The sequence below is a fragment of the Nyctibius grandis genome, chromosome Z (genome assembly GCF_013368605.1).
Source record: "Nyctibius grandis isolate bNycGra1 chromosome Z, bNycGra1.pri, whole genome shotgun sequence".
In the NCBI taxonomy this organism is placed as follows: Eukaryota; Metazoa; Chordata; class Aves; order Nyctibiiformes; family Nyctibiidae; genus Nyctibius; species Nyctibius grandis.
The window spans coordinates 97,475,469-97,501,828 of NC_090695.1; the positions used below are offsets into that span (position 1 = coordinate 97,475,469).

Below are 26,360 nucleotides of genomic sequence, written 5' to 3' on the forward strand. Positions count from 1 at the left end.
ATTATTATCCTTTCCAGCACCCATGGAGGTAGCCATCATCTTTATTGCTTTAAGATTTTATTACTTGCACTAGGTTGGTTCTCATGTCTGATGCCTCCACCTTACTCTTCTGCTAGAAAAGTCAACAATGCATTTCACTGTTTGGTACGCCCTGCTGCCACGTGCCAGGTTACTTGCAAGTTCAGGATCACTACCACAAAGTTAAACGTCCTTCAGCTTGGCTGCTTAAGTCCAAATTCTGGCAGCTGAAAGAGCTCGGCCATACTGCTAGCCTCCTGCCTTGGCGCACCATTCACAAGGACGTTCTGGAGTAGAGACCTTCAGATTTCCCTGTCAAAGTCTGCTTTTGGTTTTGATTGTTTGCAGCCTGCACAGCATCAAACTGCGCCCTTGGAAAGTCTTGGGCGTGACTTTGCAGTCACTGCACTTGGAAGCTTCCTTCCGAATCTCACCTGTGGGGCTCATTTCACCAACCTCCCTTCTGACAGCTCTCAAACCATGCTAGATTTCCAGCTCATTTGGGATAAATCATGAGGGATGCTCTATCCAGCTGAGTCCTAAGACTGCCATTATGCAAACTGGAGGCTTGCCAGACCTTGAGGTTCAGTCCACCATTATAACTCTTGCAAAGTACCACGTATTCATTATTCCCCAGAAGGGATCAGGACAATTGGACCAGTCTCATCCAGAACACAGAGTGCTTTCTGCCCAGTAATTCAATACCAATTCACAGGGAAGCTCCTGAGATACTAAAACTATCAGTTCTACTTTCTGCACTACTTATTTTGAGGCCTAATCTAACTGCTGACCTGGTGCTATCCAGCTTCAACTATTAACTGTAATGACAGCACAACTCAATAGCTTTGTTTGTTAAATGTTCTCTGCTTACAGCAATTGTTTTGATTTAGCATCCAGCCTCTTGCAGTAATGATTTACTCTTTCCATATCAAAGTTAAGCAAGCACCTCACCCCTAACAACTGCTTGTTTACCTGGAGTTATATTGTTTTCAGCTTCTAAAAGTGAGTCCTTACTTACAAAAGGAATAAAGATGTAAGAAGAAGTTTTGGCTGGAAATACTCTTTAGCATTTGGATGGCCTAAGCAGCACTAAAACCAATCATAAACCTCCTGGCAGTTGCCAAAATGATCTAGGGATACAACATCTAACTTTGCCAGACGCTGTGCTCTGCCTAAAGGAATCAGTTGAAACCTCTGCTGCGGTTGGTATATTCTTTGTGGCTTAAAACTGTACATTTTCAGGCTGAGGAAATGAAATACCAACACGAAATGAAAACTTGCAGCCTGCAAGAAGGCTCAGGAAGTAAAAAAGAAGCAGGACCCCTGGAGAAGCACCTGCTCATTTTCAATGCACTAGCACAGGCACTCTGCAACGCGCTGCCCTCTGCCCTTTCTCTGGCAAGGACATTGCTGCCCCGTGGTGGGAGCCAGATGGGACCTCCTGGGCACATCCATCAAGCTCCATCAAAGAACTATGCAAGAGCAGAAAAAGGAGAATGCAACTGCAGCCAGAGACCTATCTACTATTCTCACTTTGATTTCCCTTTCTTTTATGCAACACTCACTACCAGTCAGGAATATTTGAAATTACTATGGCAGCTCCTCTCCTGACATGCTAATTCCAGAAGAGAACCAAAGCATTTTTAAAAAACACAGCCTAGTAGAGACTTGGGATCTGTCTGAACCCTTTTGGATTTAGTTTTGAGCCTCTGACACCATCAGCAGTGTGATTCAAGGTGTGCTACTGTGACAGCATGAGAGCAAACAAGATGCTCAGAGCAAGCAATCGCCCCTTTACAACTCCCAGATGAAAATTGCAAGTTAAGTTCATATTATAATATGAAATTAGAAGGAAATTCATAAATGAAATTTAGAGCTCTGAATGAGTAATTATTCATCATTAACAAAACTAAAAGAACTTTTCCTCTTTTAGGAATAGATGTCACCTACACTTCAGGAGGACTAAATAAAACAGGGCAAACAGCCAAAAGCATAAAGAAATTTGTATTAAAAACAGAAAGTGCAAATTAAAAATGGAAAACCATACATGGATCATTTAAAATAGACTAGCGCTAAGAGACCATAGCCTCTGGACTGCGTAGATGAGCTATCCAATGTTCCAGAGCTACAAATGCTTTAAAAATGCTTCAGTTGCTGGAGTGTTTTTGTCACCTGTAAAGGCTCCCCCAGTCTGAGCTAGAAGCACTTTGGTCTCTAGTGAAGACCTGCATAGGCGTGGATCAAGAGAGACTCAAATTCCACGTGAGCAGTATCTCTTCACAGGTATTCCAACCAGTACAAACCATTAGGATTATTTCTTCCTCCCTCCAGCACACCACGCTAACCAGTATAACCCCACAGTTCTAGAATCAAGCCCAAACCATGCTGTCGAGCTAGTTCCTACATACTAAGTCTTGCTTAAGGACTTGGACAACCCTCTCCATTTCCTGATACTACAGCAATAAAGACCCTAACTCTCAAAAATCCCTGGGATTTATCCAGGTCTGATTTGCAGTGCTAGAACTTTCCATACTTTTGTCTGCCTGAAGTATTTTCCCCCTCTTCTAAAACGCACTGAAAAAATGGCTGTTCTCAGCAAATGATCTCTTGCAACATTTGTGCAGGTTATTGTCTGATTCAGTTACTCAATGTGTCTTTATTTGCAGTTTCACGCAGGTGCAAGCAAATTCCTTTCTCCTCTGATGCATCTATCAAAATCTTTCCAAGCAAAAGGTAACAAAATAAAAAGAAACAGAAAAATCTTTAGGAGAATCTTACCTGAAAAATAGCTATCCAGGCATATCCAATATTATCAAAATTGATAGCTCCGTTGTGTGGGTTTACGTCCCCTGCCATGCAGACGTTGTAATACTGGTTCCAGTTTATGCAGGCATTCCTGCTGCTGAAGTCAGGGTTGTATAAACTTGGGGTGTAGGAGTCCATGCTCAAGGTGCACTCCACCTTGTACTCCTTCCTGGTTGGGATGTTGGAGCATTTCTGCATGCCGTTTTCACGGTGCGATGAGCAGATGAATGGATTCTCCTCCGCTTCGTCCGTCCGGTAGTACGGATGCAGGAAGGTAAGGTTGTATGTCCTAGAGGGGGAAGAAAGAGAAGTATGAGAACAAACGATGCACCCCTTGTTTCATGAGCAGCAAAAGGCGCTGGTTCCTGTCCCTGGTTTGGGTGTGTTAGTTCTCCTTTGCCCTTCAGCCCCATCAGGCTGGGGACTGCAAGCCGCAGCTGAGATATCAGCCCCCACCTTTGTCTACAAAGCTTTTTGCTTACAGCATCCTGTAAGGCACCAGTGATCTCTCAGTTAAAGATCAGCATGAGCTTTTTGAAGTGAACAGGGCAATTGAAAGTTGACATAAGAGAGTATAGAGAAAAAAATCCCAGCAGGCCGGGTGCTTCCCAGAAATCCAGGGAACTTTTTGTTTCCATCTAAGGATTTTAAGACAGCTCTTCTGATGCTCAGAACATGCTTCAGAAAAGCTGATGGCAAAGCAGCTTTCCAATAAATTTGCCCCTCGTCACCTCTCTGGGATGAGTGAGCTGAACTTCAACAAGAAGAGACCCAGCCACAGGCCATCTCAGATTCCTTCTGTACTCACATAAGAAAAGAAAGAGCCCACATTAATGTATGTGTACTGCATATCTGATTTAATTAGCCTGGATAAAGTTTATGGCTCTGTTACAGCTAAGATAAGCCAGTGCTCTAACTGCAGCACGGCAGGGATGTGCCTTGTCCCAAGCCGTGCTCTGGGGCAGATCAGCGAGTAACCAGAGCCCAGGACTTTTCATGCCGTTTGATTAGCATTAGTGAGACCCACCAGCACTCACACTGCTGAAGCACTGCTCAAAATGAGAAGGTGCAAAGTGCTAGAGCCGAATTTATCTGCTGTGTTCAGAGCTGCAGGGATCTAAGATGCTATATATGAGTCAGGAGATAAGGGAAAAGGCAACACGAATTATATGACCAAGGGAGATGTGGGTAGAAAATAAGCAGGTAATTCTTCAAGATAGGACAGCTGTATTTTTATCTGTTTCTGAATGTACCTAACTATTAAATAAATTGGGCTCTAATGAGTGCCAAACTAGTGTTATTCCATACAATTGCTTGAAATTGCTCCCCAAAACCCTTGAGTCAAGTAGGAGTCACTCAGCAGCCGCACTTTAAGGAGAGAGCAATTGGTGCAGTGAAGAGCTGAGGGGAAATTAACCCTGAACAACTTTCCTGGGGAATTTGGTTCTCGTCCACCAATGAATTGCTTGAGATGGGTGTTGAGGTTTCATCCAGCTTCAGGGACAGGCAATAGTACCATGTCAGAGGAACTGGGCATTGTTCACTGGTGATTAAACGTATTCACCAGTTATTCCCCTCCCCTTGCACAGTGTTCCTGCACCTCTAGACAAAACTGTAGTATCTTCCTCCCAGTTTCTATGCCTTAGATTCAAGAGACAAGGAAGAAACTTAAATGGTTTTCCTCCAGGACTGCCTAAAAGCCTTCTCCTTCCCCTCCCACCAATTGGTTTCACTTGGAGGAAATTTCCATATAAAACAAGCTGAAGAAAAGGCTGAGTGCTACGCTAGCACGGTGTTTGCCAGAAGATCAGATACTACAACCAGCAGAGTTTGTCACACAGAGGCGGGTATCGTGGAGGCTTGCGAAGGATTAAAACGCACCGAGGCGCTGGGATGTGTCTGGGAGTGCTACAGACTGTGGGCAAAGAGAGCTGGGGAACTTGAGAGAAGAAACAGAGGGAGGAGGAGAAGAGACACCTGAGAAGTGACTTCTCCTAACTCACAAGTGGCAAGCAGAGCCTTGGCAGCTCTGTTTTGGCCTTAGCAGGTATACTGAGAGGGCCTCAGTTTAGATGCAAAGGGCTTCTGCACCCTCAAATAAAAGTGGTGGGGACCCTACACACCTGGGACATCTCTGCTTACAGCCACAGTGCCTGCCTGAGCCTGGTCACCCATGAGACATGACGCAGCCCACGGCATAGCCATCCCAGTCCCATCAGCCTCAGGAAGGACATTTTCTTCTAAAGCCCCCAGGTTTGAGGCCATAGGTGCATGTCTCATTAGCTTCCTCCCAAGAAACTCAATAGCAGGTGCTCAGTAGCTCTGAAGTCTTTCAAATGGGACATTGGGATCAGGGCTTTCCACACCCTGTGGTGGTGACAGGGGTCTAACACCCCCAGAGCCCAGATCAAGCCTGGACTACGCTGTGCACTGCCTAATACAGTCCTTGAAACCAGGACTTCATGGGTTACAGGCAAAGAGCTACTCTAAGTCCCCAAGATGATGGCAGGAGAGGTCTCATTTGGTACCTTCTCATCAGAGCACCTGGACCTCCAGCTCAGGCTCAACAAATCTCTGCAGTTTTCAACTCCCTGATGTGACAAGTCATGCAAACTCTAAACTTTGGGCAGCTCAGAGCCTAAACCTGGTGCTTGCAGCAGAGACAGCCACAGAGGCGAGTCTCAGACAGTAACCTGCAACCCTAAAACTACACATTGAACACCCAGCCCTGCAACAACCCTGTGTGATCTTGGGAACATCCCTTGCTCTTTCTCATTCCCCTTCAAACAATGCTGACCAAGGCTCTTTGACCTGGATGTGCCACTCCAGTGACATACTCTTCCAAACTATAACTGATCATTCAGGAAAACTTGCTCCAGAGACAGGTGGAGCTGGGAAACTCAACAAAAACTTATTTCCTTCACCACCCTGGAAGTAACACCCCACCACAACGCCAGCAGCAGGAGTTTCCTCATCACAAACACCTTTTGGCAGCAGGCAGGATGGGAAGGCTCAGCACACCACAGCTCGTGGGTCAGTGTAATTACGATTCTACCCAGAGCAAAGCTGGACTTGCAGAAGGAGATGGACCATCTGGAGGGATGATTGTGTAATTAGCAGCTAGGGCTGCACAAGCTCCTTTCCTGGGAGCAGTTTTGTGTTTAGAGGCAGACACACATGCCCGTGCCAAGAACACTGACCATGGAAGAAGTGCTCAGATAGAAGGGCTGATGCATCAGTGTGATTCTCTGCTCCAACCTCACACCCGAGCTCCCCTGCGAGCTGCACCTCCCACCACGGCACAATACACACAACATCCAGCACCGCACACAACTCTGCAGCTGTCTGCCCTCCCAGCTGCAGGACTCATGTTCATTGTCCCAGATTAAACATCTTTATTTCAGCCCCCAGAGCTGATCTCTGATCTCCTGATGTGCCCACCCCAGCTGGGCAGGCTGGACAGGGGCACAGCAAGCCAGAGAGCAGCGTGCCAGTCAGTTCTGCTGGAGCCCACGTACCCAGTTTTGTTGGAAGGAGGGGATGCAGCCAGGCTGGGGACCTACAGTACCAATTCCCTTCCCATGCAGTGCTTCTCTGTTCACTACACATTGTGACTGGAAAGGCCTTTGATGAGCCTCATACACAGATCTGAAGGGCTGCATGTTTCCCATGAGTCACCATTTAGGAAGCCTTGGGCTGAAGGAGAAATACTGCCTGCAGACACGGCGCCCTGGGCTGCGATCTAATAAGCTGCGTAGAAAAGATCTGGGCACAAACCCTCTGGAGAACCAAAAGAACGACACACTTTGGTGACTGTGGGAGGAAAATAAAACCAGGAAAACAAAGCACAGCTTGACTGCGAAGGGTGGATGAAGCTTGATTTGGTTCTGTTGCTGCCTAACTGATTTTATCCTCCCTTTTCTCTGCCTTGCTCATTTTTGCAATTGTTCCCAAAATCATTTACAAACCGAAGGAAAGTCCACCATATGACAGGCCAAAATCAGTCACATGGAGGCCAATTTCTGCCCAGCCCTTTTCAAGCCTTTCCCTCTTCTGTGTCTGCCCTGGGCACAGAGACACCACAAGCATCCATTGAGCTGAGAGGGACCTGCACCTGCATGGTGCTCTGCCACCACGGAGTACAGTGGGGAAGGGACACACCACCTGACAGCTAGCACTGCACATTTAAGACCTTTCCTTAGTTCCTCTGCTTGAAGACCTTTCTACCAAAACCAAAAAGGGAAAAGAAGGAAGGAGAGCAAGAACGAGAAACAAAAGTCTTGCAGAATGAGGGAATCCCCAATATCCACAAAATAAATTAGTTGCTCTGCCAAGACCATCTACCTCCACTTACAGGGAAGGTCAATCTGACTTCCTTGTTACTTGCCAACGGGTATAGTCCAAATAAGTTATTAATGGTAATGAATCCACTAATCACGAGACCCTTGTGCTCTGGGGAAAAGACATGAGAAACTAAGCCCTAGAATGGATCTTGTTATCACATTAGAAAGGATTAACACCCCTTTCTCAGCCAGCTGCCCAGTGCACATCTTTCTCTGGGCTTGCAGCAGCTTTGCAATGTATTCTCCTTTCGCTGTCCCTGGGCATGTTCATGGGCAGGAAGGACAACAGTGGGGCAGGAAAGTCCAATCTCTCCCATGTCAAAGGAAGCTGAACAATTATTCTCTGCTCCATCTTCCCCCAGGCTCAGTCCTTCAAACCCAACCATCCCATGCAGGACACCATCCACAGCCGCTGGAGCACGGTGTGTATGTGCTGAGCACAATCCTGCTACAGCTTTCCAAGGAGCAGAGGAGTAAAGGGAGAAGGTGCAGGAAACTCAGCACCAAGCAGGATCCATTCCCTCCAAGAGGTGGCTGCTCTCTGAAGGAGATCCTGCTGACAACCCAACGTAGCAGCACAGAGTGATGCCAGGAAGAGCCATTAAGCAGAACTCAGAAGTACCTTTCAGACAAACTCAGAGCTGTCTGCCTTGGCCGTCTGTGCCTTCTCACAGCTCTACAAAAGCCAAGGAGCCAAAGGCGGTACGATGCTAAGCAGGTACAGAGTTAATTAAGACTGAACTGCTCACATTATAACTGTCCTGCAGCATTAGACAAATACAAAGCACTTCACAGCTCTCTCCCCTCTCCTGCTTCCAACCCATTGAGTTCCTTGAAAGGCTCCACGAGGGGGAAGATGCTCCCCTGCATAACAACACACAAGCAAGACGAAGTCCCAGCAGCAACAACCCAGACAAGCTGGGGGTGACCCAATTCCTTTATTTACAGTGACAGCAGCTCGTGATGGCAGGAGGGAGCCAGAGGGGCTGCGCTGGGAGACACACATCCTGGAGATCTTACAGATAAACTGCTGGCTTTGCTTGCCCTTCCCACGCATGCATACCGAGCCTTCCTCTCTCAGACCAGACCAGCTGAAAAGCTCTTGGGAAATTCCCCCTCCAGCTCCCACTGTCAGGGATCTCCTGCGCTCGCTCACATCGCAGTGGAGACCATCCTGGCAGTGCTGTTCCCCACTGCTGTGCAATGCCAGGGGAAGCACAGTCCGGCCAGCGAGCTCCCTGGGGCTCGAAGAGGTGTCTGAGCCACAGGAGCCCTCTGAGCCACCACTGTGGTCTCCAGGGCTAGCTGGGAAGTGACAGCTTCTCACATGTCCTGAACAGCAGTGGCCCACTCCAGTTTATTGCTTGCCAACCCACTACTGCAACAACCCAGTAACTGCCCGTAATTCCTTCAGTCACTACTAAAAAAAGAGTCCTTAATCAATCTCCTTTCAGCATGATTTTGCGTTGCAACGGTGCAATTTTCAAAGAGAGAGAGAAAGCTGATATTTCCAGGGCACCTCAAAGAAGTCCCCAAAATTTTATCAGAATGTACTATATTTAAAAATAGTTTCTTTACTTGAAGCAGCCTACTTTCAAGGGGCATTGAAAAGCAAAGGTTTCCACAGGAAGAAGAATGATGGCAAAATCAAAGTCACTTCTTCCAACTGATGCCTGCTGTAAAGTTCAATGGCCTGAAAAGCTGCTGGAAAAGCAGCATGCAGCAGGTAGGAGACTATATTTGAAGCACCAGTCTCTGAGCTCGCTTACACTTGCTTCACTCCAGAAGAGCTTTGGGGCTATGACCCTTCCTTACCTGGCACCCTGGACTGTGTTCAAGTGCTCACCCTCGCTTTAAAGCAGTTCTGTTTTCATCTGGGAGGGTTTGACACCACCACCAAGGTGAGTCCTGCCAGTAACACAGTTCTTCCCTTTACAGAGCTGTAAAGATAATCTGAACCAGGACCATCATCTGCTCAGCCCCAACCCAGGTGCACAGCCCGCCTGTCCATCCTTCAGCCCCTCGCTGCCTGCTGAAGGGCTGGCAAACATTATTTTAGGCTGAGGACAACATTGGGATTTAGTGGGACTTGGCAAACAAAACTAAATGACCAGAATCTCCTTTCCCCTTTCCCACAGAGCTCTATTCTGTTTACTTCTAACCAAAACCAGAGCTTAACTTTAATCCTGCATCCCCTGTGTGCAAGTTTTGTCGCTGTTTTTGTTCTCCTCGGCAGCTCTCCCTGAAAGGGGACGGATGGTCAGGGCTCTCCAGCACCGATACCAAGCACAGCAGCTCAGCACAGGGATGGAACATGAGGACCTGGAGTGATTGACCTTCTCCAGTCCAGCCCTGGGCTTGACTTTGCCTGTATCTCCACGCTGTCTGGCAGGCAGATGGCACCTTGCTGCTGGTCAGCAGGACCTGCTAGCTTGGGTCCAGGGCTGTATATTTTAGCCCTTCTTTACAATAGCAGAATGATGTAACCCTGAGGTGCTTTCCCTGTTAGTGCCCCCTATACAACTTGCTGTCGGGGTGTTAAAGACCACTGCAGAGGTGAAACATATCCCGATGCCTGGAACTATGGATTCAGGAGAATGAATCAGGAATAACAGGAAAGATGGGAATAGTTTCATCTAGATCCCCCAAAACTTCCCCACCAAGCTCCAATCAATCTGGGATAGCTTCTAGCTGGAAATGGGACTGGTTCAGTGCAGCCAGGTTTCTCAGGTCTAAAGCTAACCCAGCAAAACACAGACCAAGACAGTAGCTTCAGTCTGGGTGACGGCACCAGAGCAACCCACATTCCTTACACTGATACTGGTACCAGCAGAGCTGGAGTAGCCCTGTCCTGCAACAGGGCTGCCCCACTGGCATGCCAGAAGCCTCATTTCTCCCAATTTCTCTGGAATGCTGTAACTCTGTTCACAGTATCCCTGAGCACACAGCATCAAGCAACAGGACTCGGGCATAGGCAATGGGTAGCCCACAGCCACCCAAATTCACCACTATATGCCACTGGGGGGGATCCAGGAACCAGTGCAGAGCGGCACTGCAGTGGGAAGGAGATGATCTCTCACAAACCTCCCGTGTCTTCAAACACAGGACCTGAGGCTGAGCACTGGGAGCCTGATTTTGCCTTCAGTGACCGGGACCAAGACCCTGATAAGAAAATCCTGCGATGCCTTTGATGCTGCTAATGGCCATTACATAACAGCCTGCTTTCCCTGGGCCGCTTAATATCTCTGCTTAGCAAACGTTTCCCCTGTGGTTAATTTTAAAAGCTCCACTTTGCAGGAAATCACACAGCATTTTAGAAACCTGGTCAAAGAGATGAGAGGGACTCGCCAAAGCTAATTACAGCTCTGTGCTCCTTGTGCTCAAAGCGCTGCCTGCACATGGTGCCTGCCCCATGCAACCAGGCTACCCGAGCACAGCTTTAACACCACTCTTTGGGCTTTGGGATGACAGCTCAGGGGTTACTCTGAGTGACAGAGGGTCTTGGTGACCAGCAAATACCTGCCACGGGTGCAGGAGAGAGATAGTGAGGTTGGAGCATCATGATGTAGGAGCAGAAGCATACACACATGGTAGACTCATTGATTTTCTGCCTTTCAGCATCTCTGATGGGATGATTAAGTGCCATCAGAGATGGTCTGCAGCACAGAGAAAGGCTCAGAAAGCTGAAAGCCACAGGATTAATCAGTGAGAGGCAGAAACAGGACCTGGGGTAGAGCTGAGAGATAACATCTGCTTGTCTTTCAAGCACAACACGAGTTGTAGACAGCAGAGATTACAAACAGATATAATTACAGGCTCTATCTTCTCCTACAGAGCTAGAGTTGCCCTGATTAGCTGGTCTCAGGCATTTCCTTACCTCTGAGCCACTGACATCTCCAGCAGTCTCTGACAGGAGCCCTTCGGAAGGATTTTCCCAGGCAGACCTCCCTTTTCTGCAGGAGCTTGCAGGCTGCACTTGGGTTTGATCTGTTGTGCTGAGGGGTTTTAAGGTGTGTCCTTACATTGCACCTCTGAAGGGGCAAGTGCAGAACAGCCCAAGCTCAGCATCATGCTGAGGGGTTGCTGGGGAGTAGCAAGAGTAGGACTGTCCCATGACAGGGGATGAGCCAGGAGCCAAGGGTCATCCCAGTGCCAGCAGCACCTGCATGGACAGAGTCTGAATGCTGCAGGCAGAGCCCAGGGCTGGCAGCAGGGTCTGTTCAAAGCCCCAAGACATGGCAAGTGATGAACCAGATCCAGGAGCCATCCAGGGAACTCAGGCAGGAGCCAAAGAAACCAGGAACAAAGAGCTGGAGACAGGCACGCAAGCAGCACAGCTCAAACCAGGACTAAGAACCACAGGCTGAGCTTAAATAGAGCTCCTGGGCCATGGGCAGGGTGTGGGTGGGTGTCCCAGGTGAAGCTCATCAGGGTAATTAAGGCCTATTAGCACCCTCAGCACGAGTCAGAATGCTGCTCCATGCAACTGCCTAGCTTGGAAGAACCAAAACTAAAGTTTGCATCAAAAAGAGCAGGGGATCGAATGTGCTGCCCGTCCCTGATGCCTGTCCCAGACTGAGCGCGGTGTACAAATGCCTTTTAATGCTTTTCACATCAAGGTTCTTATCTTAATACACCCACAAAGATTTATTTGTGTGTTTCCAGCATCTCCATGGTGCTGTCTGTACCAGCATGCAGACCCCCTCACCAGCCCCCCGCCAGGCGGTGTGGTGTGCTAGGTGACCTCCCAGACCCAGGCAGTTTTGGGAACTGGCAATTTTAGGAGATCTGTAATACTTGTTCGTTCTAAGTCCTTAAATTCCCAGAGTCACGGATCTCAGTTTCCTCAGACAGAGATAATCCAAACCACTCACATCCTTGTCCTTCAGGTGCAGAGGGAAAACAGAAGTCACAGAATCACTCAGGTTGGAAGAGCCCTCTGGGATCATCAAGTCCAACCATTGCCCTGACACCACCATGGCAACTAGACCAGGGCACTAAGTGCCATGTCCAGGCTTTTCTTAAACCCCTCCAGAGATGGTGACTCCACCACCTCCCTGGGCAGCCCCTTCCAATGGCTAATGACCCTTGCTGAGAAGAAATGCTTCCTAATGTCCAACCTGAACCTCCCCTGGCCAAGCCTGAGGCTGTGTCCTCTTGTCCTATCGCTAGACTCATAGTCCTGAAGAGACTCAGAGTCCTGAAGCCAACAACCTTGTGAACCAAGACCGCAGCCCAGTTAAGAGCTGCCACTGGAGCTGTGTGGCACAGTCACGTCGGGCTCTCATTCGCGGTGCTGCTGGATCCAGCCCTGGCTGCACCCTGGCCAGACACTGACCCTGCTGACCACCGGGGCCTCTCTGCCTTGGGAGAGGGAGAAAGGAAGAAAACGTGGAGATTTTTTTTCTGTACTTACATTGCGAAATTCCTGTCTAGGAAACACCTGTTTCTGAGCAGCCCTGCCCAGAGCTGCACACCGACAATCCCAAAGATGAAGAAGACAAAGAAGCACAAGAGGAGGACGTTGCCTAACATAGGCAGAGTATCTAACAGCAGGGTGACGAGTATTCGCATACCTGTGGGGAGAAGGAGAAAACAGGTTAGAGGAGCCCTTGGACGGGGAGAGCGCGAACGCCACAGCGGTCCCAGCTGCTCCCAGGCTTGGTCAGTGCATCCTGGGCAGGGGAGCTGGCACATATCCGTTTTCCCCTAAACCTTATGGCTGAAAAGGAAGGTAAAGAGTGCAAAAGGCTTAGCAGGACACGGGAACAAAGAGCCTGTCTCCAAAGGGTGGGCTTAAGAGTGGGATTTTCAGATGTTTTCAGTAACACAGCACTCAACAACACGCAAACATGGGCAAAGCTGCAAGACAGTCTTTCCTGGAGAAACACCCCCACAAACCATCAGCCTCCCGAGAAATTGTCAAAATATATATTTATAAACATGTTGAACATCTCTCATGAATGACACAAATTGTTCCCCTGAACAATACAGAGCCTCGTGTAGGATGATAGCTGCGGCTGCTCGCTGGGCCTCCTCCATGGACAACTCCTCTTCCATGGAAGACTCCTCTCCTTGCTGGCCACCACCAGCAGCCAAGAGCCACTTGTGCTCCAAAGCCTGCAGGACTGCCAAGCAGGGGAGGCAGGAGAAACTTTTACTTTTTTAAGGGGGAAAAGCAGGATGCAAATCTTTCTTCCTCTAAGCAAAGCTCTCAGCTCTGCTCCCTTCCCCTCCTCCTGCGCAGGCTGCTGGGAGACCTTCCCAGCTGGTCCCACACCTCTGCAAGGCTCCCTATGAACCTGTGTGCAGAGCAGAGGCTCCCGCAACACCTTTGCTGCCAGGAAAATGCTGATTTCTGCACAAGATCTATCCTAAATAAGATCCAGGAATGAGTCAACCTTGCAGAACCTCAGCTAACCCTTGCACCCGCGTCCAGCGTCCTCCCAGCATCGCTGCTCAGGGGAGACTTGGCAAGGAGGCAGGGATTGGGCTGGCACCTGGGGGCTGCCCTGTCTCACACATCAGGGCACCTTCAAACTCAAGGATAAAACAGGAATAAAAAGGGAATGATGACTTGCAGCTCAGCAGTTCAATAGAGGTTAAATGAACCTCTGAGACACTGACCAGCCATCATTTCAACAGCTGATAATTGATGAGACAAGAACTAATGAAAAGAGGAAGAGACAAAGGCAAATGTTAAATTATAGAAAAGAATAAAACCAGAAACTGAGCCTCGGGAGTCTTGGAGCTCAGCAGGGAGCAGGGCTCAAGTTTATGGCATGGTGAAAATCGATGCGGCTGCTGGGTAAGGCGACACTGCTGCCTTTGGAGGCATTTCATCTCTCTAAAATTCTGCTCTGCAAACACCTTTTCCTGCCTGCCCACATGGAGCCTTTTCTCCCTCCATTTCCCCCAGCAGGGCGCTGCTCTCCACCAGTCATCCCATTGAACGGAGAGCGGCGTTTACACTGACACAGTCTCTTCCTCCACCAGTTTCCACGTTGGCTTCTCCCCTCAGCCAGCTCCCAAGTCATGCCTGATGCCTCTCCTGCTGTTTCAATGACAATGCTGGGCAGCAGCCTGGCATCTGTAGACCCCAGGGATGGGCGCTGGGAGGAGCAGGGTCTCCAGGAGAGCAGTGCCTGTCTGACCCGGCACCTCCCAGGCCGTGGCAGGCAACGCTGGCAGGAGCCAGATGCCACTTTACCCCCCTCCTCGTGTCACTGTGCCAGCGGAAATGCAACCCAGCCAAGCGGGGCCAGAGCTGACACAACCTTGTCAGCACGGCACGAGTGGATAAACCACCCTGGCCAAGAAGTCTGCGCTAATAAATAATTAGGTGTGAGTAATAACCTCTGCATCCCAAGGCAAGCGCCGTTCAAGGTCTCCATGCCCAGCTGCGCCTTGGCTCCGGCGTGGCTCCCTGCTGCTGGCGCCGGCAGCGGATGCCTCTCCGGAGGAGCCACGATCCCGGCGCCCAGCCCCGTGCCAGCCCCGCCGGCTGCCCTCCCAACCCCGTCCCCGTGCCGCCCCAGCGCCGGTGCCACCCCGCAGGGACGGGACACGGCGCTGGTAGCCAGGCTGCATCGGCGCGCGCCGTGGGCAGTGCGGGACGCCGGCCAGCGTCCCTGCCACCCTTTGTAACCGCAGCGCTGGTGCCAGCCGCGGGGACAGCACCGGCCTCCGCTCTGTGCGCTGGGGGAAACCCAGAGCTGGGGGCAAATGGGGGGTTGATTTTGTAATGCTTGCTCCCAACACGTGCTGCCATCGTCAGCCCCCCAGCAGCACATCCCGCAGCACTGCCCTTCAGACTGCCCTTGAAAATCTATCTTTGGAGAAGCAGAAAAGACTCAGTTCCCACTGGAAAGCCGATGCCGGGCTTTTCTTCTTTTTTTCCCCCCACTCTCACTAATATCCTCACTCTTTTTTTTCCCAAAAATGGTTAAAATTCATCTCCCTGTGCCAGACAACTTTTTTCCATTCAGTTACTTTTGGTATTCTGGGTTGTTTAGTGGCACCGTCCTCGCGATTGAATCCATCTGTTCGCTCTCCGCTAAGGGTGCTCTGGGCTCTCAGCAGAATGTCAAGTGTGCCATGGGAAAAGAGCACGAGCATCGCTTAGGCTGAAACGAGGATCAGGATTTCTTTTCTTTCCCATTCCATGTGATGCCTGGTTTAAAAACCACATAGTAGAAAAATAAAAATAAAGCAGTGAAATGGATTTGAATAAACAGTGACCACTACTAAAAAAAAAAAAACCCTAACTACAGTTCCTGCCAAACATATAAATCGCTGGAATTATATTTTTCCAGTCATTTTCAAGGAATAATTTCTAATAGAGTTGATGTTTTTATTGGCCAGGGTTCTCCTTTCTTTTCTTAACAAATAAAATAAAATGAAATAATCTTGTGGGTGAATTTATTGTGCCTGGAAGGGAAGAGCTAATAGCACTGGCTGGAACCCAGGGAAGTGCCCAGGCATCACAGGGATAAATCGCCAGGCTGTTTCTCATGGGTCCCTGCTCGTCTCTTCTGACCCAGCTGTAACTCGTATCTGCTCGATGTCCTTTTGTGACTGCCACTGAGCTGAAAACCCCGCTCCCACCAGCGGGGCGGTGGCTGGGGGAGTGTCGCTGTCCCAGCGCTGGGGACTGGATGGATGGGGCTGAGTGGGACCCGCTGCCGTGCTGCTGTCTGGGATGCGGTGGACGTCCGAGGTAATCCCCCGGCTAAGCTGTAGCATCCCCATGGATGAAATACTAGAAGTATAACTGTTATTGCCAGAAACTGCAAAAAATACAGCAAAATAGAGGGTTGTCACTATCCATTCTCCGCAGACTCTGTATTATATCAGTCTGAAACAGTAAAAGTACCGATGTTAAAAGTTAGCGTCCCATAAACCAGCAAAGTCTGTGATTATCTGCCCTCCAGGAACCGAGATATTTCTAAGAATACTAATCCTGCCCTGGCACTTGTTCAAGACACTGGTAGTGCTGTAAGACCAGCCTAGCTGCTTGTCAAGCCGGGCAACTCAGCTCCAAACATGGATCGGGCTCTTTGGATTTAATCTCACATACTATTGACAAAAAATTGAAGAATTTCTATTGCCCATCTTTTTGGGGGAAAAAAAAAGAATCAAAGTGGCAGTAGCAGAAGTGTAGCAGAAGACAGCCTAAAAGGCTTACTTCAAAGCTTCAGTTTCAGACTCTAAGGAAGAAAAACACAAGCTGGACCTGGATCAAAATTTCACCTAGACTTGGAGGCGTTTGGATCCCTGGGCCTCCGTTTAACAGGCACGTAAATCCGCAAATTCCCCCGGCTTCTGCTCTCAGCCCAGCTGAATCCCAGCTTGAGACTTCCATTATTTCAAGGGAGAGCTACGAAGGGCTTCGTGGATTTAAATAACCTCAGAGCGAGCCTGATCCTCGCCCCAGCCTGAAACTCGGCGAGGCTGCGAGCCCAGCATGTGCCAGCGTCCCTCCATCCCCCCTGTCCCCACGAGGCCCCGGCGCCACCGCGCTCAAAACCCCAGAGGAAAACTTTGTGTTGTGCATTCGGGCTGCTCCAAAACCCTGGTAACAAAACCTCCTTAGGAAAACAAAGCTCCAGAGGGTTTTGTGGTCCCTTTTAGCCTCTTGTTTCTTTTTGTCTTGTTTTCAACTTCTAATGATGTCACCGTTGAATTTACAGATTTATTTTTTTTTTTGGTAAAGAAAAATCCTGAAGAATTGGAGCTCAGAGAGAAACTTCAAAGACTCCTGTGTGTAAACATCCATCTGTTCCCTTGCGTGTTCATCTGAGGTGCTGGAACCAAACCCCTTCTGGGGGAGTTTGTTTTGCTGTCCCTAGATGTGCTGACACGATGGGCAATTAATCTAGGCAGGATGTTCAGCGAGGACCGGTGGGGCCGGGTCATTCAAATGGGCTTTTACAAAGACCAGGAAATGTACCCTTTCTGCAAGGGACCTCGATGTTTTCCATACAATGCCGTGGCATTTTGAATTGAGCAGATTTTGGTTAAAAAATGATGCAAGCGCTATGAAATTAGTCCCTTGCAAAGGATTGCTCAGCAGACAGCTGATTCCGGCAGGAAATTATTTCAACTTGTTGGTTCGTCTTTCAAATTGGATTTAGAAGACAAGCAGCTGAAGCCACTTGAAAATGGATTTAGGGGCCACTTGAACCTTCTATCGTGGATGAACCCAATTTTGTTCTACATGACAGCAAACCCTCTGTGGTATTTTACCAGCAATGGAGGCTGCTGCGCTTCTAATCCTGAACACAAAGAAATGGAAAGACCTTAAATAGCTGAGAGAGGAAAATGAACCCATCCAGGGCAAGCAGAGCCGCCTTAGAACTGACCTTTCCCCTTTCCTTATAGGAACTTTGTTCTATTCTTTGCACTAGAAGAGAGTTACTTGCCTCAGAGAGCTCACAAAAACGCTGGAAAACAGCCACTAAAATTTGGCACGCCAGGTATAAAATCTACTCCCTTGCCCTTTACTAACACTGATAATCATCATAAATGATCTCTAACTTGCCACTAAAAATTAAAATAAATGAACTTGCTCTCAGCAGCAGGAAAGCAGACTACTCCTGCAAGGCTCAGCACGCAGAGAGCCAGCTGGGGGGGCTTTAAGCCCCAGTTTTCCCCAGGGTTGAGCCAGGCAGAGCCCGAGCTGCAGCCGGGCAGCCCGGCAGCGTGGCTGCGGTGTGGACGAAGGCATTACTTACTTGGGACCCTGTTAATGGCTCGTAGTGGCCGAAGTACCCGGACGGTGCGGATCGCAGACAAGCTCACGTTGTGTCCGTCCAGAGAATACTCCATCATGCTGCGGGGGAAAGAGGAAAGGCGTCAGGGTGTGGGATGCTTGGTCTGCGGGCACCAGGGTGCTGGGGCTGCCCCTGCCTGCGCGCTCTGGGAGCAGCAGCCAAGGCTTGCAAAATCCCCTGCTCTGTGTCTGCAGCTCAATGAGCATCGTGCTGTCAACAGGGGATATCAGGGATATTTCAGCCTCTAAGAGACTGAAAGTACCCCCAGGAGCAGTGATGGTGCAGGGGCCGGCAGGCAGATGTGCTCCCGAGCTAACGAGCTGCAGGCACAGGTAACGCATTGGAAAGCAGGACTTGGTACGATGAGGAGCTGCAAAGTTGGGACCACAGCAATCGAGGCAGAGGGGGAGCCCCAACTCTCTGCTCAGCTTGCCCAGCCGCGCTGCTCTCCCTTTCCATCAGCTTATTTATCATGCTCCGGCCGGCGGCGCGTCCGCAGCCTTCCCGGGGAGATCGCTGCACAGCTTCATGCAGCTCAAAGTCAATAAGACGTTTCTGATATTATACCCCCTGCCAGCACCCCAGCATATTTTCACACCAGCTTATCTCTCTCCCTATGACAAAAATGTGAACAACCAAGGCGACAAATGACATTAAAGTACTTTGGTTTCCATTTTCTTATTAAGAATAGGGAACATTTTCATACTCTGTCTCCATTTCACATAAACATTTCTCTCCCAGGCTGGCAAAGACATTAAGTTAAGTCAGTTTTCTTGCTCTTTTATAGCAATGAGTGGCAAATGTGTGTAGTGTTTGTTAATGGGGTTATGGCTAGTTAGCATGGCTGTAATTACAATTTATGAGTTTGACTACAGGGAAGCACTTGTAAATATGTCACAAATCTCTCACCACGCCTGTTCAAATAACATAACAGCATCAAAAGCAACCCTGCAAGTAAGCTGTTGGATCCCATGGAGAAAAAGCTTTTGTTTTGGTTTGTTTTGTTTTTTTTTTTTCAAATAAACAAACAGACATGGAAGGAGGAAGGCAAATAGGAGCCGAACTGCTGCAGCCAGGAGCTCCACTGGAAAGGGAGATTTTCAACTGAAGCATCCTGCAGCCTGGATGCATCAAAATTGTTATGTGCCATCGAGAAGCAACAGCTGAATGGATTTCAGGCAACAGCAAAGGGAGGTTTGGTTTAGGACCAGCCTTGCCCGTTGTCCACGTGCCCGTGCTCTGCTCTGCCAGAGCCTCACACTTCGTATTTGATGCCTTGCCCTGCTCTACAAAGTTTAATGGGGAATATCTATGTGTTCTGATGTTTACTTCTCTGTTGTCTTTGTGCTGAAGCTGTTTGGTGTAGCCCTGTGATATCACTGGCATTGCACTGAGATGACTTTGGCCCATTAGCCTTAATTTGCCGTGCAGAGGCCCTGGTGATTTTGAGCTGGGTTTAGTGATAACCTGCCAGAGATATTTTTTTTTCTGAAGTAGTTCGCCTTTATAAATCAAAACCATCTTAAACCTTGTATGTAGGAACTGAGCCGAACATGATGAATAGCTTTAAAAGTCAGCACAGCATGAAAACAGGTTTTAAATCTAACGTGTTCATTAAGCAGCCGGAGCAGAGCAGTGGGAAGCGGCCTGGAGCCGCGCGAAGGACCGCACAGTGGGAAAGCCATTGGAAAGGCCCGTTCACACCTGCGCCGAGGGGCCTGGAGCCAGCACCAGGTGTCTGCTCTGAACAGACCTTGCAGGAACAGACAAAGCATTGTTTAAAGTCCCCGAAGTGAACAGCGACGAAGCCTGAATGTGTGCGCTGGCGTGGTCCCAATACAGCACACTCACGATTTATCGGGTGGCTGAGTAAGTGGATTTTAGTGTAACTGATACAGGTTTTGAACTACTAACAGCATGTAAAAGGAGTATGAAATGCTCCAGTGGGAGCTGGTTTTGTACTCCAGAGAGCACATGCAACTATTAGTGTGTTACAGGGCCAGCTCCTGTGGCCTTACTTCTGCTTGGCCCTTGGATTTTCAATGGGGCTGATAAAAGATGAAAAATCCAGGATTTGGCCTAGAAAACAGACTTTTTGACCCCGATCCTTTGGATTTCCGTGATACTCCATTTAGGATTTGAAAGTCAGTCTCAGGGGGATCTACACCGCCCACTGAAGCCAACCTGAACCACTTGATGGATTCCAAATTGGACCTTCTACAAGCAGTGAAAACATTTGAAACCTTCCTGAAAAAGTCAAAGCTTTTTTTGTCAAGGCCACACTCAGGGTCCTGTTCTCATATCACACTTGTAAACCAAGAATACCCTGGAAATGCCCAACAGAAGCGTGCTGGAGCTGAGAGTTTTGGATATGCAGGGACCGGAGGTCTGGGTGGACTCGCACTTTGTACGTGATTCTCTACAGCCTCTGGATACTGAAAAAAAGGAGGCATAAGCCTTTGTGATGTCTTCCACCATGAACAGCTTCTAGTCCTTCAGCTGTCAAGTTAAAGATGCCCAAAGCATACCCTGTGAGCCTGCAACATCTCCAGGGACGGCATGCACAAGGAACCTCTCTGGCTTCAGTTCTTGTGGACAACATTTTTGATGCTCGGGAAATGCTTTCAACTTGGCTGCTGGACAGACTGAAAGGTTGTAAGCTCCATTCGGTCTGAAATCTTCCAGGGTACATTTCTCAGGCGAGCAAAACATGAAAGGGCTTTCAGTGCTGGAACAAACTTCAGACACAATCTGTTGCTAGAGGCAGAATAGATGTTTATTTTGTAGTTTCCTTGCTTACCCTCCTCTGTCTTTGGTATCCTTGCTAGTAAGCCAAACCAGCTTACTTGAGGGGACCGAACAGGACAAACAAAGCAGGCAGCTCTGCCTATCACTTCTTTCCCTTCTTATCAGAAAAAGCCTCATAATAACTTCCTCACATCCATCATGCTTGCTGGAAAAAGCGACTCGTGTTATACCAGTAGCATGCTCCTTGCTAAAGCCACCTCCTGGATGGAATGGTGGTGGAGGGAGAGGTGGGAGAGGTGAAGAAGCCCAGCCCATCGCACAGCTTCTCCTTGCCTTCCACCAGCGTGACCGGCCAGCCCAGCTCCTCTGGGGCAGTTCCTCTTCTCATCTTCAGCCTGAGTAACACCAGCCTGGCAGCAGGGCTTCCCATCGGGGTCTTCTGGTGCTTCTGCTGTTTTTATTCTTCTCAAACATATGCCAGCCACAGAGGGTGGGGAAACGTCCTGGAAAACTACTAAAGTGACTCACAGTCACCTTCCCACTTGTCCCAGGTGCTATGGGAACAAAGATCCTGGGGCCAAACCTGACTCTGAGGTATGAGCAGAGGGCTCAGCCATGGGCTATTTTATTCTCCTGCTTTGCTGGGACAATCTGTTTGATGATGTGGGGAACCTCTGCTCGCCCATCAGGAGAGCTCATCCTGCAGGTTCAGCACGGGGGAACGCTGTTGGCACATTGGTTATTGATGACAGATTTCTGATCCCAAGTTCCCCCTGCAACCACAGCCTTGCTCTTCCACTACTACTCCTGGCTTAAAACGCTGCAGCAGCTTTGGAAAGAAAAAAATAATTAACTGCTGCTTTTGTTGTCCCTGCTGTTCTTTCCCGGGCTGTAACCACACATGGGTTCAAAGCAAGCTCTGCTCAGGAGAGCTCATGTTTTATTCAAACCAGTAAGGCCATTCCTAATTGTGTTCCAGACAAATAACATGGAGAAAAACAAAACTCCATTAGTGCAGTGAAGATTGTACATCACTAATGTAAGGCTAAAAATGCCCCAACATATTACAGGAATGTTCTAATTAACCCCAGGCTGGTCATTATAAACCCAGGAATTGAGAAATAAGGCAGAGCTCTGCAATTACAGCAGTCTGTCCCTTTCTAGAGTGTGCTCAGCAGGTAAGAGAGCCTGGGCTTTCTAAAATGCATTTATTTATAGAAAAAAGTTTTTGACTTGCCAAGCTTTTAGTCCACTCAGTTTTTCCCTATGGGTGTGAGGGAACTCGTGTCAAAAGCACCCACATCTTTCTGATACCTGTTTATTACCACATCCTGCACAAATAAGCAGCTGTGGGAGATGGTATTAAAATGTAAACCCAGAGGAGTTTACAGGAGGCATTTGCATGCACTTGTAATCTGGGTCAACTTCTGGCCAGCTTCTTCCACTGGGATTTCAACCTTCTGAACCAGATTTTTGTGATAGATTCTCATTGTTTGACCAATTTCTGCCTCTGCCTCAGTCTAATGGTGTCACACAGCAGGAGCGGGGCTGAGTTGCTGTGTGCTTTTTCCACCCGTTCTGGACACAGTAGTCTTAACCACGAGCACTGGGACATACTGGTCATCGCAAGGATGAGATCAATGTGCACTTGTTTTGACAGAGGTGACATTGGTGAAAAGATTGCTACTGAAAACCCAATGGCTTTTGGCCTGACATTCATACCCCACCCCACAATCCGGCGTGGTTGCCCGAGGTAAAAGCAAATGAGATTTATGAGACTTTGCCTTGGCTTGAGCCTGGCAGCGTTATGAAAACCAGCCAGGACAACCTACAGATTTGGCTCTCTGGGGTTTTCTTGCTTTCACCGCGTAGAGCAAATTTATGAGGTTTTGTTACTGACCCCGCCATCACGATGAAGAAGTCCAGGCGATTCCACGTATCTCCAAGGTAACACTTCTGCCCGAAGATCCCCAGAGCCACCATCTTGATGACCATCTCCACCGCAAAGAAAGCGAAAATGAAGTCGTCAAATGCCTGGAGACCAGTAAAAGATTATTACAGTCAGTTCTGCTGTGTTCTCTTATCAGGGAAAGGGAAAGCAGAGACACGAGCACTCCCACCGCGGAGGCACTCTGTATCCCCTGGCAGATGCTGCAAGGCAAAGCACTAGTGCCCATGTGCTGCCTACTGAACCCAGAAACAAAGCCTGCAACACCTGATGGGTGATGGCAACCCCTGAGCATAGCTCCTGGGTCCGTCCATTGCCTGAGAAGCACCAGCAGCTTCTATTATCTACTGACAAAGACACAAGGACATCGCTGTTGTACAGGCTGGATATTTTCCTTGGCATTTAAAGCCTACGCATTCTACAGCAGCTTGCGGTTGGGTCCGTGAGGTCTCAGCAACTTGCAGTGGAAGCTGTGTTTCCAGACTGGACAGCTCATACCTCCTAGAAAGAATGTGTCCCATCTAACACAGGGGGATGCACTTCACCTCTGATGCCTTAGGGGAGGTTCACGTTAGACATTAGGAAGCATTTCTTCTCAGCAAGGGTCATTAGCCATTGGAAGGGGCTGCCCAGGGAGGTGGTGGAGTCACCATCTCTGGAGGCCTTTAAGAAAAGCCTGGACATGGCACTTAGTGCCCTGGTCTAGTTGCCATGGTGGTGTCAGGGCAATGGTTGGACTCAATGATCCCAGAGGGCTCTTCCAGCCTGACTGATTCTGTGATTCTGTGAAATGACAGACTTGACAAAGCACGGGAACATTTCGATCTACAGACATGACTGCTGCTGTCCAAACCACTCTGGTAAGGACCATACTGTTTGGTACTGTGTCTCTGGCACTTCCATACTGAGGCCTGAGTGGATTAATGGTAAAATTAACTGAGCATCCACGTGGAAGCCACGTTCCCACTGCACATCCATGTACCTCTGCGTGGCTCTGTGTGAGCACCGTCTTCTCTAGCTGTTGGCTTTATCAACCAACCTTTCCCTTGAGAACCTACACAGAAGTTTTGCTCCATTATTTCAGTTCATTTAATAACTGGCATCCAAACACCTCCATAAAGAAGTTTCTACCTCATGTTCTGGCTTCCATCCCCTCCTGCAAGCTGTGACAGGGGGAGGGATAACGATGGCTTTATTGGCAGCCCTTTTCTGCCTGCAAACCCTCCAGGATAATACTTTGGTTTTTGCAAATATACTCAATATGTTGTAATCATTCAGCTGGTATTAGAAACCAAAGTCAGTGCCTGGCCTCCTCTCAGACTGTATGCATGTCTATTCTGGGGAGAACAGACCATGGAAGCCGTGTGACTGCAACCTGATTAAATTATGGAAAAAAAGGGAGCAAATAACAAGCATTCAATAATGTCACTCCCTGGTCCAGGCAGGATTCCCTTTGTCTGCGTGGACATTTTGGCAGGGATGGGCAGCATCCAAACAAAGTCCCACATGGGTGAATACATGCAGAAAACCAGCAGGCACGTGGAGTGTAACCTCTGAGGAGAGATGGGACACTCTCTGATGGGCGCTCTGGGGGCAGCTTAGCCCACAGCTCTGGCAGTGTGACATTTTCTGGTGAAGGAGATGGACTGGCCACCTTTGGGTGCTGCTTCACCCCAACCCTGAGCCTGACCCTGACCCTCTGAGACAATCCCTATGCTGGATGTCTCTGGTGGCAACAGCTTCTCCAAAATTGATCTCACTCCATAACAAACCTCTAGTGGCTTCTCAATTTACCTGGTTTACTTGGCTCTGCATTTAACAGATCCTCTTTTAAGGCTGAAAGAGGGTTTGATGATAAATTCTGCTATTTCTGACATTTTCAGGCAGTTCTGGACCAATCTTTGAAAGAGGCAGGAGAGGTTGGGTGGAAGGTTCGCACTGGCCTTCCTGTATGGCTGAAATGTGCAAAGGGAAGTAAAGCAGCAGATCTGTGTGGGATTGAAACGAACCAACCCGTCACACTACCACATGTCAGTAGTCCCTGCCTAGGTTGATGTAACGCATTAGAAAGACGGCAAGTTGGTTCCAAGCCTGAGAACGGAGTTGCTGCAGGAAGCCCAACGCCAAGGTGCAGCCCACGCACCAGATGCTGCTGGGATGTGCTTCCAAAACGAATCCTGAGGGCATATGGCAGCGAGGGGGTTGCCAGGACGCAGCAAGGGATGAAGTGACAAGCGTGATGCCCCACTAAGCTTGGGGTGGCCAACAAGGGTCCGTGAGCTTTGGACGTGTGTGCGTTTCCCAAAGGTCAGTTATCCTGGCACCTGGCAATGCTGCACTTCAGCTGGTGGGCTCTGCTGTGGAGCAGAGCAGGCACGGGCCCATCCCGTGCTTTTTTGCTCATGAAGAAGGGAATGAAATGGCAAAGCCACCAGTGCCACACTGCACAGACCAGACTGCAGCAATCCAAGAGATGCTGGCAGTGAGCTGGCTGCGGTGGAACCGACTGACTGTGAGCAAGAGGTTCCCTGCAGCATTGATCATCCTGTAATTAAAAAGTGTTCAACACCTCCAGGGGTGCTGGATGGCCAGTTTTGAGACCCCCTACCCTTATTGGTTGTGTAGAGAAAGGATCTTGTTGGGGTAAGTCCAAATCAGTCAGCCTTCAGGTCTCACCTAGGGCCACGGCAGCAGGTCTCCTCGAGGGACAGACTTTGCATTGGAAAAAACATCCCTATGGGACGGGCTTTCATTTCTGGATCCTGGGGAAAAGGGACAAGATGGTGGTCCCAGCTCCCAGGATGGCCACCCCACCGCACCCTGCGTGTCCCAGGCAAGCGGGGCAGCATGGGGTCCTTACCTCCAGGATGGTGCACCGCTCCGACTGGCACTCCACGTCCTCGCAGGGCTGGAACATGCCCAGGGTGACGCAGTTCAGGAGGATGACCAGCATGCTGACGTGCTCGAACCAGGTGAGAGGAGGGCGTTAAGGAGGGCACAACGCTTCAGCGGCCGTAGGGAGGGGGGGAAGCTGAAGCACCGCACTATTTACACGTCAAAAAAGCCTTCACTCCTCCCCGAGCACAAAAGAAAACGCTACCAACCATCCCAGATTTGCTAAGGTTTGAAGTTTTTGGCAGCTGAGAGGAGGGCCTTAGAAAGCGTGCTCCTGTTGAGATGAAGAGACAAAGGATGCCTTTCATTTCCTACGCAGCACCAAAGTCAGAGGAGCACAGCCAGGCCCATGGCTACGCTGTCCCTCTCGAGTCCTCCACATCGCCATCCTCTTCTGTACTTCATGCACACCCCGGGGCAGCCGGGAGCACAGCCGCCTCTGTCCTCCTCCCACAGCCACTTTCATCTCCAGATCTCAAAGGGTTTTTACCAGTGAATCACCCCACACATCCACTAACATTACTTCTTTCACTACCAAGCTAAAGAAAGCAAGACAAAGAAAGACAAATTAATTCAGGCACCACCAGAAAGCCAACTTGTGCCCAGTTCCTTGCTCCAACCAGTGAGGTTGCTCTCCTTGTTTCCACCTTGAGTCATGGGGATGGGTGCTGAATGCAGGCGACCTCCTTCCTACCCAGTTTCTAAGTCTCAAGGAGTTACAGAGTCCATTTTGAGCTCTACATCATGACTGAGAATGAAGGCAAAACAAAGCCAAGCTGGTGGCACAAGCTGGTAGGGCCAAGGATGGCGGCACATCGGGATACGGGG

At 49.2% G+C, this 26,360-nt stretch overlaps 1 protein-coding gene across 1 annotated transcript; it reads right to left on the minus strand.

The window, feature by feature from the left end:
* Positions 1 to 1,472: 1,472 nt before the first annotated feature.
* LOC137676285 (voltage-dependent T-type calcium channel subunit alpha-1H-like) lies at positions 1,473 to 25,591 on the minus strand. The gene is made up of 6 exons (XM_068422984.1): positions 25,498 to 25,591; positions 22,590 to 22,723; positions 17,903 to 18,000; positions 12,583 to 12,742; positions 2,797 to 3,112; positions 1,473 to 1,490 (listed from the first exon to the last, which is right to left on the minus strand). Exons 1-6 carry the CDS (start codon positions 25,588 to 25,590, stop codon positions 1,473 to 1,475), a joined length of 819 nt encoding a protein of 272 aa, XP_068279085.1. The 5' UTR covers position 25,591.
* Between the last annotated feature and the right edge of the window lie 769 nt (positions 25,592 to 26,360).